This window comes from Perognathus longimembris, chromosome 11, assembly GCF_023159225.1.
Source record: "Perognathus longimembris pacificus isolate PPM17 chromosome 11, ASM2315922v1, whole genome shotgun sequence".
Classification (NCBI taxonomy): domain Eukaryota; kingdom Metazoa; phylum Chordata; class Mammalia; order Rodentia; family Heteromyidae; genus Perognathus; species Perognathus longimembris.
Genome location: NC_063171.1, coordinates 52,509,724 through 52,529,693, shown reverse-complemented (window position 1 = coordinate 52,529,693; position 19,970 = coordinate 52,509,724). Strand labels below are relative to the sequence as shown.

Here is a 19,970-nt window from a genome sequence, read left to right as displayed (position 1 = left end):
TTCTTCAGAACACTCAAAGGCCTGGTGTAGAATAAGTCTTCTCACAGGTGCTTGAATAGTGGAAATTTAAGCCTTACTGAAGCCCCTCTCCACCCCTCCGGCCTGTCTCTTCTCTGCTCCCACAAAGGAGAAGAAACACGTGCCTGGGGTTGCTCAGCAGGAGGCCCCGGGCTGGGGTCTGGCAACAGATGGCTGAGGGCCCTAACTCTTGAGTAGCAGGAATCAGCCACAGCTGTCTAGCAGAGGCTCTTGCAAGTTTAATGGCTTGAACAACCCAAGGATCTGCTGGTAGAAATCAAAGAACACAAGCCCTGGCCCTTTGCTGGGTAGATGAGCTAACTTCAGTCGCTTTTGCTGCTGGACACCCAAGTGTTCTTGGATATATATAGGTCATCATGTTCTGCACAGTTTTATACATCTAAGCGTCATGTCACTGGGCTTAGCCATGACCTTTGGGGATTGTGGAAAATAGATCAGTGACCCTGCCTCTGGGTCTGGGCGCTTGGTTTTCCTTTGTTCTTCCCCGTGTGACTTTTCAGAAAAGGGAAGAGATAGTGGGGGAGATGTAGCACACAATGCTGAACTCAGGGAAACCTGAGTCTGAGACACAGACCTAAATTTAAAAGTCACAGCATCTCTGTCTTCTCTTTGCTCGGTGTCAGCATCCTTGTGTCCCCTCAGGGACAGTGAAGGATAACTCGGGGCATCCTCTGGGCTGTTTACAGAGCCTGTCATGGTTCCTAGGAAACGAGCAGTGCCTTGGCAGTACCTTAAACCTGGTCAGCATAGAAACTACATCCATTTACCTCCTTCCTGGTTTTCTCCTTTGACTTCAGCCCAGAGTTTGGGATTTGTCTGTGGTGAGCCCTTTCTTGCACACTTTTATATGCATTCTAGATACATAGATTTTTAGTTCCAAATTATTTTCTCAATGATGGCACTTATTTTGAAGGGGTTTGCTGACCATGGTAAGTCTTGCTCAGAGTACTAAAGTAGCATGGTTGATTAAAGCAACAGGTGCATCATGAGAGGCAGGATATCATTTCCACCAGAAAGCTGAGCGCTGGCTTATTTTCCATGGACTTTGGGTGCCCTCCCCTTCCTAGAAAAACCTCAGGCTACTTCCTGTCCTTGTCCTTCTTCCCTCTTCCTTCCCTTTTTTGGCCCACGGCTTTCCCCAATTGCTAGGATGATAGAATAAATCCTAGATATCAGTGACCTGGGACCTGGCTGACAGTATGTACACTCTAAGACAGATCCCCAGATTGCAGTCTGTCCTCTTAGTAGGGGTAAGGAAACCTTTTCCTGCCAAAGGCTGCCATTTGAATATTTATAACATTATTTTTCAAGCCATATGAAACTATTCAATACAGGCAAAAAGTCTAGGGGTGGCCAAAGAGAAGTCTACATTTATGACCCATCATATTGCAAATAGTTTCATAACCTTATATGGACCACAGCCCGGATGTTCCTCCATCCCTGTTAGAGAATGCTAGGTTTGCCTCTCACAGCCTATGATTTTATTTTTATTATAGTAAACATGGCATAAAATTTACCATTGCAACCATTACAAGTGTGTAGTTCAGTGATACTAAGAACATTTATAATGCCGTGTGCTGGGTCAAAGCCAAAAATGATGGTTAAGAGGCTGCTACCAAATGCAGATGGGTGTGTGATGGGAGAAAGCCAAGTGATAGGGGTTGAGATGGAGCAGCCTTGGGTTTTGGTATGGACACCATTTTCTTGTGCTACTCCAGGCTCCTGCACTTGTGTGGTGGGGCCACCTGAGCAGCTGATGAGGTGCACACATGACCCTCTTCCTCTTCTCCTGATCATCAGTCAGTACATGCTTCGCATCTCTCTTGCCTCAATTATGGGTTTCATTTTCTCAAAGGGGCCATCTTATAGGCCTTCAGTTCCTGGAGTTTCCACACACAACAATCTGAGCATATTATTTTCAGTGTACAAAACAAAAGGAAGGAAGAAAAGGAAGGAAGGAGAGAGAGAGGGAAGAGAGGGAGAGAAAGGAGAAAGTAAAATTGGGATCTGGGATCACACTACATGGTTCAGGCAAAAACACAGGACCTTATCCCAAAAGCCAACCTAATGCAAAAGAGCTGGAGGTATAGGCTGAGTGATAGAATGCTTGCCAGGCAAATGTGAGACCTTGAGCTCAAACTGCAGTTCAACCAAAACCTAAATAATCTGGGTGTGGTAGCAGATGTATGTAATCCCAGCACTCAGGAAGTTTAGGAAGGAGGATGGTGAGTTTGACCAGCCTGGGTTATATAGTGAGGCCCTGACTCAAGAGAAAAAAAAATCAAACAGCAAAAGCCTTAAATATCTCCCAATGCTTTGTGGAAAAATAAGGAAAAAGTGACTTGTAACTGTTCTGTTTTGCATTTAATAATTAAAGGAGATAGCTTTGTCCTTGTTAATTTGGTTTTGGTATGCGTCAGGCAGTGAACATTGAGATCTCAAGTGAATCTCTTAGAAAAGGATACATCTGGAAAGGTGATGTGGGCCTCCTCAAAGCATTCCTGGGAGATTCTGTCCTTTCCTGTAGCCCACACTTTTCAAGGCCTTTTGTCTTTTCCTTGACTCAGACTGTTTGAGATACTTAACCAATGGACAGCCTTCCATTGAGCGATTCCCCATCAGCTTTAAAACCTACTTCTCAGGAAACTACTTTCACCATGTTGTGCTGGGAATTTATTGTAATGGCCACTATGGCTCACTGGGCATGAGCCGAAGGGCTGAGCTGATGGACAAGCCATTGACCTTTCGGACTCTGAGTGACCTTGTCTTTGACTTTGAAGACTCCTACAAGAAATACCTGCACACAGTCAAGAAGGTCAAGATTGGGCTTTATGTCCCCCATGAGCCTCATAGCTTCCAGCCTATTGAGTGGAAGCAGCTTGTCCTCAATGTCTCAAAGATGTTGAGAGCTGACATCAAGAAGGAGTTGGAGAAATATGCCAGGGATATGAGAATGAAGGTAGGTCCTGGGTTGACAAATGAGTGACGTGTGAGAGCTCTCTTTCCATTTCTCTCCCCCTCTCCCTTTCTTGCTCCAGGTCCCACATTTCTTTGGCTCATCTTGTATAGTGGTCACCTGTTAAAGTGAAAAAGAGGCCACTTTATTATTATTATTAGCTTATTTTAGCTATGCAGATGGGATTTCATGGCACATTGCCACATGTTTACAATATATTCCAATCAGCCTCACTTCCTTTATGACTCTATTATAGTCTACCTTTTCCCCTCTTCCCAAAACAATTTTAGCAGGTTTCATTGTTCTATTTTCATGGTCGCAAAACATCTATTTTGATCAGATTCATCCTAGTTATCTCAATCCTCTTCCACTAATAATATACACCACCAACAAAGCTTATTTCTCTTTTCCTATGCTCCCATGTCCCAAATCATTTATTATTATTTTTTTTTTGTCCATAGTTGGGCTTGAACTCAGGACCTGGGTGCTGTCCCTGAGCTCTTTTGCTCAAGGCTAGGGCTCTATCACTTTGAGCCACAGCTCCACTTCTGTTTTTCTGGTGGCTAATTGGAGATAAGAGTCTCATGGACTTTCCTGCCCAGGCTGAATTTGAATCACAATTCTCAGATCTCAGCCTCCTGAATAGCTAGGATTACAGGTGTGAGCCACTGGCACCCAGCCCAAGTCATTTATTCTTTAATCCCTCTTTTCACCTATAACAATTTGCCCTTTCTATTTCCACAATTTCAGCCTACTTTGGATTGAAAACAATTGCATATGTAGTAAATATGTACAGGCTGTTTTTCTTGTCATTGTTCCCTAAATAAGACCGTATGACAGTGACTTGGGTGGAATTTACTTGGTGTTAGGTCTTGCAGGTGCTCTAGAGATGATTTAAATAATACAGGAGGACATAGGATATATACAAAGACTCCACTGTTATATCAGAGACTTGAACGTCTTTGGAGTTGGGTATCCATGAGGGGTTCTTGGAACCATCCCCCTGTGAGGATCCTGAGAGACAACCGAACTTCAAATCCAACAGCTAACACAAACTTAGACATAATTAAAGCAATGTCTTGGGTCCTCGGTTCCTTCTTTAAAGCCAGATCTAAAATGGTAGTTCCTTTGAGCCAGGCCTCTAGTTTTGTCTGCTTTACAGTAGGATGCCCAGTCGTTCCAGAGTGCCTGCATCTGAGGGGCTTCCCAGAACATGAGCATCTCCATACCAAAACCAGAAAAGGCCCTGGAAAATCAGGACAAGTGATTTACTCTGCTTTAGGATCTATTTCAGGATCTATTCACATTATATTGCTGCCCTGTCTTCTAAGTTGCAAAGCCCTTGACACAAAATTCAAACCTGGAGTCACAACTGCAGACGAGAACATTCACTAAGCTGGCCCAGATGGAGCTCAAGCTCTTTTTACCTCCACAGTGACACAATACTGCCTGTTCTTGTGACTTCCAGGGCCTGCCAAATCACTAAGAGAAAGCTGGTGCACACTGCAGACCCAGGAGAAAGGGTTCTGCTGACTTCAGGCTTGGTTGTGTTTAGCACCTGGGAACTTGTCTTCATTCTGCAGGACCTGGTGTGGAGGTTTTGATAAACTGAGGCCATGTTGCCCGAGTGTGGGATGTGGGAGTCATAGTAGGCTGGTTTAGGAGGCCATATAGATGAGACTTTGCCCTTATGAAGAGAGAAACTTCTAAGCAACCAAACATGATTCGAGGAAGCTGAAGCACTGGATTCATCTTCCCTCTCTGCTGTGGAAAAAAAGACCCAATGTGATGATTGGTGTCGTCCTCTGGAGAGTGGTATTCTTGCTTCTTCCAGTGCAGAATTGTTGCTGCTCACTGCCATCTTTTATTTTTATTTATTTTGTACAGGAAGGGGTATGAGGAGATTTGATCTAGACAGGCATTCTACTATTTGAGCCATGTCCTCGGCCCCTGCTCAGTGCTTTCTAAACCACAGGCTTATGGATGGACTGAGAGCTATGATGCTATGTGATGGGAAAATGGAAGGGTGGGTGGGAGGGTCTCCAAGGACCTATGTGAATACCTCTTCATCTCTTCTTCAGATCTTGAAACCTGCAAGTGCCCACTCACCGACCCAAGTGAGAAGCCGAGGAAAATCCCTTTCCCCTCGGAGGAGACAAGCAAGCCCCTCAAGAAGGCTTGGCAGACGAGACAAGTCGTGAGTCCTATTTCCTTTTCTCCAGCACAAGGAGCTCCCAATCTTCAGCTAGGGTCAAGTGTCCTATCAAGATGTACCAGTCTCTCCATTCCTTGAAATCCCACAAAATCCCCCCAGAGTCATGTACAGAATGTCTGCCATTAGTTTTTAAGAACCATTCCAGTTGGTTTCATGTTCCTTAGACCCATGAGGACTAGTCAGGGACACATGAGGTTTTTTTTTAACCAGGGAGACATACTAGGATTGGTGCGAAGACAAAAGTCAGGATGATGTCAAAAGACTAGTGGCAGCCAGGGGTGGATTGAGGGACGTGCAGAACAAGGGCAGGTTTGAGGTTAGCCTGTGGAATTTGAGCTGCTTCCTACATATTAGGGAAAGGGACAAGTATGGTTATGACAGGATAATCCCACCAGTCTAGGAAACCTATTGTGGGACTGTCAGCACTAGGAAAGGATTACTGACATCATCTCTGTGCTATTATTTTAGCATCACATGTGGCCAGCAGGTCATTTCTAAATATGTTGGGTGCCATCAGGAAACTTGGGAGTGGCCCCATGGGTGAAAAATGGCTGATGGGCCTCTCGTAACAGGCAAGAGGCCCTTCAGTGGGGGCGGCCCTCGCCTCTGACTGTGTGGATAATTTTAGTGGCTTTCTGTCCCCATCTGCCTCCTCCCTGCAGCTGGAGCTATTGCCAGCCCTGAATTCGGTTCCCCTTGTGCACTTGTCTGACTAATCCCTTCAGAAAGGAGGATCCGTGTCACTGGGTTGAAACAAGAGTCAGCTGAGTGGGAGGCAAGAGCGGCGACTTTACCAGAGTCAATTAGGATCAAGTTTCCAGAGCGAGATGGGGCTCCCCCGTGCTTCCATCCTCATCCCTTCTCCTCCTCTGCTGCCCTAGGAGTTTTGAGAGGGCTTTTTCCACAGAATAATCAGGATTCCACCCTGTGATTCTCTTCTTTTTCTTTTGTGCTGGTCCTGGGGCTTGAACTCAGGGCATGGGCGCTTATTTTTTGCTCAAGGCTAGTGCTCTATCACTTGAGCCACAGCTCCACTTGTGGTTGTTGTTGCTGTTTGTGTGATTAACTGGAGATATGAGATTCACGGACGTTCCTGCCTAGGGTGGCTTTGAACCGTGAACCTCAAGTTTCAGCCTCCTGAGTGGCTAGGATTATAGGTGTGACTCTTGAAGAGAAGGGAGATGAAGACTGAGCTCTCATCTCCTGTGCCAAAGTCCTTCTGTGAATTCAAACCAACTCCTTCCTAACTCTGGGCTTCCGTCCCCAGTAGGTCTTCACGGAAGGGCATTTCCAGTAGCCCCCAAGTGAGGCTGCTCTGGAAGAGCCTGTGGGGTGTGGGAGACTGGTGTGTTGGTGCAGTGCTACTCAGGAGGTGGGGGTGGGAGGGAGGCTTGAGCTTGTGAGCTAGATATCAGCCTGAGCAATGTAGTGAGACTCTGTCTCAAAGAAAAAAAGAGATGGATACTGATGGCTCACACCTGGCTACTTAGGAGAGCAAGACCCAGAGGACTGAAGTAAAAAGCTGGCCTGGGCAGAAGAGTCCTTGAGACTCCATCCCCCAAATAATCAGCAAAAACCAGGACTAGAGGTATGGTGCAAGTGGCAGAGTACCAGCTGAGCAAGTGCCAGGTTCTGAGTTCAAACCCCAGAACAGGAAGGAAGGAAAGAAGGAAGGAATACCCATTGAGAAGCACATTTGTGATCTGAGGTCCTTCTAGGCATAATCCATCAGCACCCAGCTTTTGTGGTTTATCCTTTTCCTCTCTTTTTCTTTTTTCTTCCATCCTTATCCAGTCGTGTAAGGCTCTGGTGAGCTCTGCTTATCCTGCTGGAGCCCCTCAGAGTTCCAGCGGGTAATAAACCCCACTTCCAGATAAAATTTCCCTTCCCTACAGGGCTACAAGCTGGACAGATTCCTGCTCCTTTCTGTTAGGGAGGCTGATACATGCCCAGCATCTGGATGAGTGAACAGAGGTTGTTTAATGAAGTCATATGGAGAAAATTTGATCCCATGATCTCATTGCATCAAAGATATCATGATTAGGGTCAAAGAAGTCATTATCCTTGGATCCTAAGTAAGAAAAACTCCTTAGAGAAATCTTCCTTAATGTGAAAGGTAGAGGGGAATTTAGAAAAAGAGGAAGAAAAGTAGGAAGGCTACAGAAGGAAAAGCAGACCTCTCAGCTGGTGTGTGAGCTGTCTTTACTCCCCTGCCTTCCCTCACTGGCTCCCTGTGCTAGAAGAAACCAAGAGGGAATGGTGGGCCTTGTCAGGAAAGATTGTGTAGGGCTGAGGAGCCCGGAGCTGTTCTGAGCCCTGCAGGTCAGACAAGGTCAGGGCTCCTAAGAGCTGAGAGGTTCTGACTCATGGAAGGCAAGGAAAGGTGACATCAGAGCCTGCAAGTGGTGCCTTGGAATCTCAAACTGTGGCCTGTGGCTCTTGGACACTGACCAGAGCCTTCTGCCTGGGGAGGGCTTGTGAAATGGAAGGACCCAGGGCAGGAGAATCTCTTTGGCTCGGAATCTGTCTTGGCAAAGCTGCTCTGTTTACATAGCAACTGTCATCCATGTGCACTGACAGCCATGCCGCCATCCCGGGAGGCAAAGAATGTGAGGGAGGAGCCAGACTACCCTTGAATGTGGGTGGCAGGTGTGAGGAACCCCCCCTCCACCCAGCTGCTTCTCCTCAGCCTCAGCGGCCTTCCCAATAGGCCCAAAGTACTACATTGAGGCCTGCTTGCCCTGTCCCGCCAGAGTTGACAGGACAGGAAGGCCTTTCTCTTTCATCTGTGCCGCAGCCTGCTGTGTGAGTGTGAGAGTCTGTGTCCACTGCCAGCTGGGCAGAGGAGAGGCTGGGGGCTCTGGGGAGCCCTAGGAGCTTTTTATCCTCTTAATTATTTTTCTTTGGCAATACTGGGAATTCGAACTCAGGCACTCTGCCATTTGACTTGCACCTCTCTACCTCTTTTGCATCACCATCCACTACTTAATGCTTCCTATGTAGCTACAATCCAGGCAGCACACCCAGCTATTGGTTGACGTGGGGGCTCTCTCCAACTTTTTGCTTGGGTTGGCCTTGAACTACAATCCTCTTGCTCTCCACCTCCCAAGTAGCCGGGATTACAGTAGTTTAAACTCTTAGTCACATAGACACACACCAACTTGTGTTTCAGCCCCAGGGAGCAGGGATGTATCTACTGTAGACCCCAATATGCTGCCATCCTTTTCTGGTTTCAAGGCTTCTTGTGGCTTCATTGGCTACTGGCTGCATCTAGCGCAGAGGTTGCTTCTGTGCTTGAAGCACTTGATGTGCCACTGTGAAAGGGATACTTTCTCCAGCCTGTACCTACCGTAACGTCCTCACAGCCTTGGTCCAGTTAGCTGTTGGGGTACAGAACTGAAATTAGGGTTAAGGGTAGGGAGAGCCTGGATGGGGAGCCCTGGGGTGGTTCACCCTAGCTCACTCTGGCTGCATTTACATGACAATAGACATGTCTGGCATTGCCCTTGTGTGCTGGTGTTGTGCCAAGTCACAAGACCACCACCAAGAAGACCACCAAGGCTCAGACATTCCGAAATGCAATAGCAAGGCAAGACTTTATTTAAGCAAGCTGCAATTCGTGCCTCGTCAGACACAGCAGAGGTTAGGAGGGAGCCGGCTTATAAAGGCAAAGAAGCAAAGAACAAAGTTACAACAATCAGGTGTTCAAGCAAGCAAGACTAGGATACAGGTACAAATCTGATTGGCTGAGGGTTCGAGGCACCCCAGGGGTGGTCAGAGTTAAGCATTCCCAGCGGTTAGAGTTCTAGACCGACTGGGCCCTAATGGGCTTATCCTGGGTTTGCTCACAGGGCCTGCTTATCTCAGGTTCGCGTGGTAAAGTGGGGTTCTCGTGGTAAAATGGGGCCTGACTTCAAAGTCTGGCACTTCACTGAGAGAGGAGGTCTTGCTCCTCCCACAAAGTGACTCAAAGGAAATTTAGAATCTTCTATCCTTCTTCCCCCAAACAGAGTGCTGTTCATGAGCCCAGGAGAGAAGAATCCTCTGATTTCTTTGCCCTTGTTTGGACTGTGGAGGGGCTTGGAGAAATGCACTGTTCAGTGGAAAATAATAGCCCAGGATTTGATGAAAGGATCTGGGCAAGTGCAGACCTGGTTGAATCATCATCTTGGTGCTTGTGTTTCTTAAAAATAACCCCCTGGCAAGGTTCTAATTATAAATTAGGGAGCACTGGGAAGAGGTCTCTGCGTGTCCAATGGCTCAGCCAGCCCTGGCCCTAGGGTGAGCTGGCTGCTGAGCATGCTTTCTAGCTGGGCGCTGGGGCAGGTGTTGAGATCACCTACTGCTGCCCTTTGCCAAGCCAGGAAATGACAGCCATTGTTGCTGTAAAAAGGGTTTCATCTTCTGGGCCATCCACCAGGAATCTCAGCTTTTGTTTGCTTCCTGCTAGAATAAGCCTTTTTCTTCCCTTGGCTTCTGGATACCTAAGAGAGAGTAGGTGTGGGGTAGGGACACTGAGGAAGAAGAAAATCCAGTCTCTTTGCTTTAGGAGCATACAAGCTGCTACCTATCATGACAGAGTCACATTCAGCTTAGTAGGCAGTTCCCACCCAGGTTTCAAGGCTAAAACTTGTATGTTAACAGACAAATAAAAAACCTCTTCCTGTCAACTCTTAAAATTAGCAAAGTAACATGAATTCCTGGATTAGCACTTAAAATATTCCATGATCACAGTAGCATATGAAGCCCAATCTTCCATTTACACTATCAGAGAGAATTCAACTAAGCCTTATTGAATGATAGGTATTCAGTAGTGGGATTTATAGATGAATTTACTTGGGCCCTGCTCTTAAATTATTCAATTTCCAAGACTGACCCATGGATGGTGATTGGTAGGATTCCTTAACAGGTGTGTGTAGGAAACAGCACTTAGTAAGTACTGGATTTTGAGTGTCAGAAATAAGAAAATGCTGCGTGGTACTTGGTACCATGGGTTGGACTTGTAGGATGACAAGACACAGGGAAAGACATTTGAAAGTACAGGCAGCACGAATAGGGTGTGGAGGCAGGAGAGGCCAGAGTGTTCTCAGATATGTGAGTGCACATCTTAATTCCTGCTGGAATTAGCTGTTTTCTTTCCCTGTGGTTAAGGTCATGGGCCCTAGATATCGTTTGTGTATGTGCTGATACTGGGGCTTGAACTTGGGGCCTGGGTGCTGTTCCTGAGCTCTTGAGCTGTTTTGTGCAAGGCTGGTGCCACAGCTCCACATCTGGCATTTTGTGGTTAACTGGAAATAAGTCTCATAGACTTTTCCTCCCTGGCTGGCTTCGGATCTTGATCCTTAGATCTCAGACTCTTGAATTGTTAGGATGACAAGTGTGAGCCAATTCTTGCTAACTGTGCAACTTTGCTTTGAGCATGTCCCCTAACCTCATTGCTCTCTCTTTCACAAAAGGTATGAGTGTCAATGTAAACCTTTTATTTAGCACAACGTCTGGCACAATGCAAGCACCTAATACAAAAAGCTATTTATATGGCAATTTCCAAGTACCCAAGAAGCACAAGGGGAATGGGTGGAAATGCTAAGCGAAGGTCTAGAAAAAGGAGGCCAAAGCCTCCCAAATTAAACCTTCTCTATTTTCAGATGTGCTAATAGCAGCACACAGATAAAAAGGTGACATCTAAGGAGTGCAAAGAATTACAGAGTGCAATGAAAATTCTGTTTCTCAGGTTTGAGGGGCTCTAGCTCTGAGAAACAGAATTTTTCCTGTGAGAAAAACAGGTGAGTGGCCCAAAAATGGCTTCTCCAATGAAGTGGCCTGTGGCCAGTCAGTTACCCTGATCCCAGTGAGGCCGTACCGCAGGGACAAGTGGGTGAGCTTTGTCCTCTTTGGAACCTACCCTGCACATGCGTCCAGGCCTGCACAGACTTCTCAGAAGGTATTGCTAGGCACAGGGCCGACAGAGAAAACAGGCCAGGTTAGATGGACCCCAACTCCTCAAGAACAATACCCAGCCAGTGTCTTACTGGCAGTATTTTCATATGGGTGTGATTTGATGTTGAGGAAGCTGCCAGGCTCAGGAAAAAAAAAAAAAAAAAAAAAAGAAGCTGAGGTCAGGCACCAGTGGCTCACACCTATAATTCTAGCTATTCAGGAGGCTGAGATCTGAGGATTGTAATTTGAAACTAGCCTGAATAGAGAAACCCAAGAGATTCCTATCTCCAATTACCAGCCAAAGGCTAGAAGTGGAGGTATGGTTCAAGTGGTAGAGTACCAGCTGATCCACAGCGCAAGGCTCAGAGTTCAAGTTCTTACACTGAGGGGGGGGAACAAAAAAAATGGAAAGGTTCTGGGGTTAGGGCTGTAGTTCAGTGGTAGAAAGCATGTTTGAGGTTCAATCTCCAGTATATACTATGCACACATATGTAGGCACACAGACAATCAGAATCAACTGGTTAGTAGGTGCTAAAAGGATTATGGAATAAAGGATTCTCTTGATAAGCACAGGAATTGTTTAATTTTCAGGGAGAGCATGAGATTGCAAGACCTATGTCCTACATAGATTGCAGGGTTACAAGAAAGGAAACTGACTGCTAGAAGTGTGACTCCTAGCTAGTACAGTGGTGCAGGCCTATAATGCCAGGGCTGCCCCCTCCTGTACTGTCTTCAGTAGCCCCCTTGAGTTCAGAGCTTCCTCATCACTTCCATATCCCCTTCAGGAGGAATGCACAAGGACAAGGAAAAACAAAGAGGAAAGGAAGAGACGAATGGCATCTGCCTGTTGTCTTTTGACGTGGTGTTCTGAATGCCACTCCATACTTCACTTCATCTCATTGGCTACAAGTTAACCAGATGCCAGGCCTGGCTGGCTACAGGGAGGCTGGGAAATGTCCTTTGTAGTCTAAGTACCATGTGTACAGCTAAAAATCGGGTGGGGTCAATAAAGAATGTGAGACTGGATATTGAGGGACAACTGACTCTGTCTCACTTATGTCATTAAAGTCAGCACCAGCTTAGCTACAAATACAACCTTATATTTGGATCTGTGCTTCCATAGTGACAGTACCGAAAAGGTAGTCCAGAAGTCATAATTGCTGAAGGAAAGAGCCTGCATTTATTCCTATTCTAAAGCAAGCAGTCCATGTAAGTGCATCAGGAATATCTTTTAGCAGGTGAGCTTTTTATTGCTGAATTTTCTAAAAGTAGAGCCCACTAGGAAGGTGAGAAGCTGACTTGCCTTTTTAGCAACATGTGCCTTGTGCTGCTGCTAATGTATGGGGAGTGTGCTTTCAGGGAGAATGTTGCAAATTAGCTGAAAGATGACAACATCTTAAGCAGGGAGATAAAATAGAGACTTCATTTTAGGCTTTTGGCCAAATGAGACACAGAAACACCCTTTAAACTTCACTGGCCTGTAAGAATCCTGGCTCTCTCCCTGTTAGTGGGCCGATGACTGGGGTAGAAACAAAAGTCTGACTCTTCCAGGACCACTGTGTTCCCTTTAGCTGTCAATGTAAGAGGGGGTCTCCCGTGATCCCTGTGAGCCCATTCTTCCTGGCCTGTCAGCAGTGGCCCCATTTAAAGGGAGTGGGGAATCTCCAAGGAATGACCGGACCTCAAGATGGGAAGTTTTAAACAAGAGACCTACAAGATATCTACCAGCAGTTAGCTGTATTTTCAGCATTGTGTGTGTGTCTCAGGAGTCATGAGACAAAAACACATAGGAATGAGTCACATGGTCAGGTTAATAAGCCCCATGTAATACAGTGACAAGATGATTAGTTGTTTCAGTGGGGCCTAGTAGTACATTGGGGAAGGCCTCTCGACCACTTCAGAGAGAATGAACATGGACTAGATGATCAGGATTCCATCTCAGAGAGTGACAGAGATGTGGAATCTGTTGGCTGGGACCTGCCATTCACTGAGCTGAGCTGACAGAAGTTAGCTGGTCATTTCTGAGTGAGATTGACTACTTTCATGCCAAAAGGAAAACATTTGGAGTTAGAAATTTTCAGAGATATAAACTAAGCAACTTACAGCTGGGCGCTGGTGGCTCATGTCTCTGTAATACTAGCCACTTGGGAAGCTAGGACCAGGACTGTGATTCAAGGCCAGCCTCCATAAATAATTCAGTGAGACTATATCTCAATGGAAGGGACGTAGTCTTATCTTCCTAGCTATGGTGGGAAGCCTTATATAGGCAGATCATAATCCAAGTATGTGCTTAGGCAAGAAGTGAGACTTTAACTGAAAAATTAGCAGTACAAGAAAGGGGCTGGAGGGCTGGGAATATGGCCTAGTGGCAAGAGTGTTTGCCTCATATACATGAAACCCTGGGTTCAATTCCCCAGCTCCACATATACAGAAAAGGCCAGAAGTGGTGCTGTGGCTCAAGCTGGCAGTGTGCTAGCCTTGAGCAAAAAGAAGCCAGGGACCCTGCTCAGGCCCTGAGTCCAAGCCCCAGGACTGGCAAAATAATAATAATAATAATAATAATAATAATAATAATAATAAAAAAATAAAAATAAAAATAAAAAGAAAGAAAACCATGACTTAAAAAGGGGGGGGGCGCATTGGAGGCTTGGATCAGCAGAATGCCTACCTAGCAAGCATGGGTCTGAGTTCAAACTCCAGTAATACCTACCACCCTCTCCACAAAAAAAAAAAACAAAACACTCCCAACCTTTACAATTATATTTTCATTTTAAAGCATTTTAAGAAGGGTCACAAATAATCTAAAAAATGCCATTATTTTCATGCCAAAATGTCTAGTCTGAAACTTCTGGATTAGAACCCACTATACATATTGAATACCCTTTATCTTTTATCCAAGCTGGTAAGAGGCTCACTGGAAAATGGGGGGAAAGAAGTTCAACTGTGAAAATCCTTAGGCACAGCAATATATTGTAAAGTAATTTAGGAAATGTCTTTAATGAAAAGAGATGATTGAAGTATTACTAAGAAATCTTTGCAATACTTTTACAAGTACTTATTTTTTCTGATTCTAGGGCTTGACCTAAGGGCCTGGTTGCTGTTCCTGAGCTTTTGTGCTCAAGGCTGGCTCTACACATGAGCCACAGTTCCATTTCTGGCTTTGCGGGGGGGGGGGGCGGGGGGGGAGTTGTGGTTAATTGGAGATCAGTCTTATGGACTTTCCTGCCCGAACTGGCTTTTGAAATATGATCCTCAGATCTCAGCCTCCTGAGAAGCTAGGATTACAGGCCTGAGTCATTGGTGCCTGGCTTAAAGTACTTTTCAAGTACTTTCTGCATGACTTCAACATAAATGCTTAGGAGTTTTCTATTTGGAAGTATTTATGAAAATATTTAAGAGAGGTGCTTTACCACTGGATATCTTCTATAGTGACATGCTTTCCCAGTTGAGTTCTGGGAGATTCATCTTGACTTTATTTAAGCTTGAGTAGTAACTCTCCACCAAGGGTAACAACTGTCTCCCAGAAGCTCAGTCACCTTAGTCACCTTGTAACTCCTGGGCTTCCCGGGAAGATAAGTGTTGCTGGAGGAATTCTGAGTTCTGGAGTATATGACAATTAAACTCTTGCAAGGTATAGAGAGACTGGATTTCAAAATGTTTTAGTGCTACCTAGTTCAAGCTTAAACCTGAACACTGAAAATGTTTCAATTTGTTAGCATGTCCCTGAAAACCTGTAAAAGCAGATTTGAGAACAAGTAGAGTTGGGAGGCCAGACTTGGCAGTAAGGGTAGTAGTAGTAGTAGTAGTTGTGTGTGTGTGTGTGTGTGTGTGTGTGTGTGTGTGTGTATGTGTGTGTGTGTGTGTGAGAGAGAGAGAGAGAGAGAGAGAGAAGCCGCCCTAGGTTTTTAAAAGCTCCTTACCTGTGTGTGTGTGTGTGTGTGTGTATGTGTGTGTGTGTGTGTGTGAGAGAGAGAGAGAGAGAGAGAGAAGAAGCCCTAGGTTTTTAAAAGCTCCTTACCTTTATGTCCCAATTCCCTCTCCATATCTGTCTTTTATCCTTAGGCCTGCTCTGCCTGAAAAGAAGATGGCTGACCTCAGTACTCTGAATGAAGTGGGCTATCAAATCCGAATCTAGTAGCCAAGCCATACTGGCCAGCAAGAGGGTTTCTGTGGTGCTTCTTTCTGCACTTTACCCAGCATCTTCAGGAGGAACTGCAACTATTTATTAAGAGTTTGGGAATTTTATTTTTAAGGATTGACCTGGAAATAGTATCTGAGTGAATGGGAAACGATTAGCTTTAAAACAAACTCCTGAAGAGGTGACCATGAGCACGACAAGGCTAAAGTCCTCAGCCCCACTGGGGTTGCATTGTTTCCTTCACTCCAGATCTCAAGGATAACAAGCACTCATTTCAGTTTTCTATTTTTCCATTTGCCTACTTTTACTTGCTTTGGATATTATGTTTCACCAGTAGTCAATGTTCATAAAATTATCTCTCTGTTTTGGTATAGTAAGGTAACTCCGTCAGTATTACCTTCTTTTTCAGCAATAATGGAAGCAAAGATGGGTTTTTTTTTTAAGCAGTTAATATTACCTCAGCATTTTTTACATCAGATATGCAAATTTAATGGCATTTTGGTTTTTTTATATTCTCTTTGTATTGTTTCCCCAGTATTTCCCACGGGGAATCTCCAGAGCTTGGAGTTTTTTTCCTGGTGCATGTGATGAGATTTAAGGTATTATATGCAAGTGTTTTACTAAAAAGCACTGAAATTCTTCTGGCAATACGGGACCCATTTTAGGATCTTATAGTTACTTAATCTTTTTTAAAGTATTCACTGACAGCAATTTTTTGTTCTTTTAAAATAAAACAAGCACTTCAAAAGCTAGTCTACATTCTGTCATTATGTTTAAACTTTGCTGAGTCTTCGCTAGTCAAAAGCACAAGAGGCTATGCCCTTCTTACAGTTAGGATATTATCTGACAGTCAGAGAGACAGATACTAGGAACAAGACAGCAAGCTCTAAGAAGCAGGTAACTGTTCTGTTCACATTTCAACTGATTGTAAACAGAGTCAAGCTTTGATTCTGAAGGACTCATTGATAAAGATGTGTTCTGATGTCTTATATTAAGGCCAAAGGTGATAGGATGTAGGATGTGTTGCTTTTCTAGTACCTTGCTTTTAGGTACAGCTTCATGGAATTTAAGAGGTATTGGAAAATAGAATGAATTACAAAAAGTAGAACCTTTTTTTTTTTTCAATGGTAAAGTCTTCCAGTACAGTGTTACACCTTAAGGTGTGATCTATGAAGTTACAGTGTAACTCCTGGTTGCAGACCACACAGGGTAACTAAAGGCATATACAAACTGTATTTTATGTAAGTATCAAGAAGAGAGCTTTTATTTCTTCTGTTTCATTTGTTTTATCTTTGTAATCATCCCAACTCACAAGACCAAAGGACATATTTAAGTAAAGTCTGGTGGTCCACAAAAGTGCTTTGCTCTCTCTGGCTTTAACTAATAAAAGTGGTTACAGGAAGGTTAAAAAAGAAAACTTTTTGGGTGACAAGGAAAGCAAAAGGATTTATCCATCAGTTAGCTAGGTGCACCAGAGCTTGCTGGAACCAAAAAATCAGTTTTATTAATGAAAACATTATTTTCTTGAAATACTATGTCCTTTAGTGAACAGGGCCATTAGAGTCCTAGTCACAAACTAAAATTCAGCATACATTTAAGATTCTGAAGTTCAACCACTTTCTTGAAGAATAGTACTGTGTTTAAAGTAGGTTATTAGGGCGTGGGATGTAGCTCATAGTAGAGTGCATGCTAGTATGTTCAAGGTCCTGAGTTGGGTGTCTAGTATCCCGTCCTTCCTAAAAAAATGTTATCTTTGTACATCTTTGCATGGTAAACACAGCTGCAGCCTTATGGCCACATGCATTAGATGTTCAGAGTAGCTAGGGAATCATTTCATCCTTATTCTGAAACAATACTGACTTGGCCATTTATCTTGTTTATTCTTCTGGAACTTATAATATCCAGTAAGTACAATACATAATATGCCGCAACCATCCTAAGACCATGGGCGAGCATTTGCCAAGTATTACCTAAGGAGTGATGATACCATCTAAAACCCAGAATGTGAGATGGTTGCATAGCCTCTTATTTCTAACTCAAGAAAAGGGAAAAGGAGTATAAAACTGTTCCTAATTGTCTAATGAATAATTTTAAAACTGCCAACTGGCTTGATGATTTAGTTAGCAACTTAATTTCTTCCATACTTACTTTGTGGTGTTTAGATTCATTTTCTAAAGCAAGGATTAAGTCCCCAAAACATTGTTGACACTGTTTTGTTGCTTACAGGATATGCTAATTTCTAGAAAACATAGGAAAACCACTAAACTTCTAAATCTGAATGCAGTAATTAAAACATTAACATGGAAAAATAAAGCAAACCCAACATGTTACCATTAACGACTGGCTTTAAGAACTCAAATTGTAATAAAACTATGAAATAGTTCAGAATCTAATTTTTTTAAAATTGCAAGAGAAAGTTTATGTGTAAGACTGGCATAGCAATAGAAGCAAAGTTTAAATGAATGACAGTTTGCTTTGAGACTATACATTGTGCTGTTTTGAGTACACTTTATTTCAGAAAGTGGTATTTAGTGATATTTACTATTTTCTATACTCATGGAAATCATGAACATCTCACTTTTTCTAAGTCAATTATTTCATAAGGATTTTATTAATAGATATTGATAGCAGAACTTTGGAAATCTTAATTCAGTATTCTTACTATACCCAAGGCTTTTGTAAACTATAGTTTTATGTACAATCTTGTACAGTTTTTTTGACATATAATTCAGAATCTTGTTTATTCTCTTGAACTTTCTTCTGGCCAATACATTTTTTTTTAAATCTTTCAGAATAACTGTGATTGTTTTAGTGGGTATTTTTCTAAGTCAATGAAAACTTGTATAATGGTATTTTAGAGAATGCCAGATAAGTGCATGTTTCAAGTTACTGTTTTCTCATCGCTTGTATGTTTATATACAGCATGGAACTTTAATAAAACCATTCTGGAAACTTATAAGGTTGTGTTTCTTCTAAATTCCAAAAGTGGTCTAGTTTTTTATTCATTTTTTGTCCTTTTACTACATACTTGACCTAAGTGAACGAATTTATCATTCTCTCACTTTCCTCTTTCATAATTTTCAGGCTATATAAATATTACTTCAGCTGGATACCAGTGGCTCACGCCTGTAATCCTAGCTACTTAGGAGGCTGAGATCTGAGGATCACGGTTCAAGGCCAGCTGGGGCAGAAAGTCTTTGAGACTATTATCTCCAATTAACCACCAGAAAACCGGAAGTGGCTCAGTGGCTTTGTGGCTCAGGTGGTAGAGCACTACCCTTGAGCTGAAGCACTCAGGGACAGCTCCCAGGCCCACAGTTCAAGCCCCACGACGGACTGACAAGAAAAACCCTCCAAAACAAAAAACCACACACAAACACACATACACAAAACAAAACTTCATTTAAGCATATCTCAATCAGTTATGTTTTAGCTTTGCCTTGGGTAATAAAGGCTATAAAACAAAATGAAATAGTTTAAGACCAGGAAACAGGTCAGCTTATACACCTTAAACATTTACCACAAACCTTCATGCACAAATGTGTAACAGTTTATTAAGAAATTTACAGGTACAAAGTGCAAATGATCTGATGCTTGTTTCTTCAACCATTTAAATTCTTTCTTTTCCTTCCCTCTCCTCCTCCCTTCCTCTCCTTCCTTCCATGCACAAAAGATTAAAAGCAGACAGTTGCTGAATTCCAAAAAAAGAAAAATTTCAAATTTTCTCATTATATTCAAACGAAAAAGTATAACAAGGCCAGAGTTTTATTACTTCACAATTCTTTGCATTTATAAGTTGGATAGTGTAACACCTAAGACTGAGAGATTTGTTTTCTGCAGTTTAACAAGATTTTGTTTTTGTCAAGTCTCCAGTAGTTATTGACTACCAGTGAAAGAAAACAGAAGTATGTAATTATTTTTGTGTGTGTGTGTGTGTGAAGTTTTAAGGACTTACAAGAAAGTTACTTTCACCCATTGGCTTCTGGTCCACTACATAATACTTCATTTAATAAGCTAACATAGAAAACAATTTTACAGATCAGCTCTATCAAAGTGAAACACATGAAATGGACCTAAATTCACAAGGCATTAATTAGGATACAAAAATAATCCTCACTAAGTTTATACAAGTTTTCAAGGACATTAGTTTACTAACAATGATCTCTTTATAATAAAGCCATTTGTTAATAATTTCACAACACAGAATAGTTACTAATCAATGAATCATTTTTCTTACCCTAATACTATAAAGGGGTAATTGGACTATCATTGTAATTTGATGATGACTACAGCTGCTACTCAAGACATGTAATATTGCACAAACTACTTCTGAAAAATGTGGACAATCTTGGAACTAGTTAGCATTGTAAACAAGAATAAAAAAGAAACGTAAATGTATCCACTTAGAACTATTTTTACTAGATATCTTCATAACCCACTTGCTTCTTCGGAGGCTTTTGTCTCTTTTATTTAAAAATAATTGTAGCAAAGGATTTAGTACAAAAGTTTTTTTTTTTTTTCTTCTGAGACCAGGAATTGAACTTGTTATCTCAAGCTTGCGCTCACTGGCTGGCATTCTACCACTTCAGTTACAACTCCTAACCCTTAGTTCAGAACACTTTAAGGATGAAGATTACTACTATTTTCTAATTTAAGGTAAATTCTATTAATAAAAGCCACTGTAA

The 19,970-nt window shown here is 43.0% G+C and overlaps 1 protein-coding gene across 3 annotated transcripts in view; it reads left to right on the top strand.

Annotated features, from left to right (window-relative positions):
• Vash2 (vasohibin 2) overlaps positions 1-18,465 on the top strand; it is a 34,170-nt gene extending 15,705 nt beyond the window's left edge. For all 3 annotated transcript variants that reach the window (XM_048356719.1, XM_048356718.1, XM_048356717.1), the window contains 3 exons: positions 2,617-2,998; positions 5,077-5,192; positions 15,210-18,465. In XM_048356719.1, the coding sequence (XP_048212676.1) occupies positions 2,617-2,998; positions 5,077-5,192; positions 15,210-15,282 (571 nt within the window). In that variant the 3' untranslated portion in view covers positions 15,283-18,465. The remainder of the gene's footprint in view (positions 1-2,616; positions 2,999-5,076; positions 5,193-15,209) is intronic.
• Positions 18,466-19,970: the final 1,505 nt, after the last annotated feature.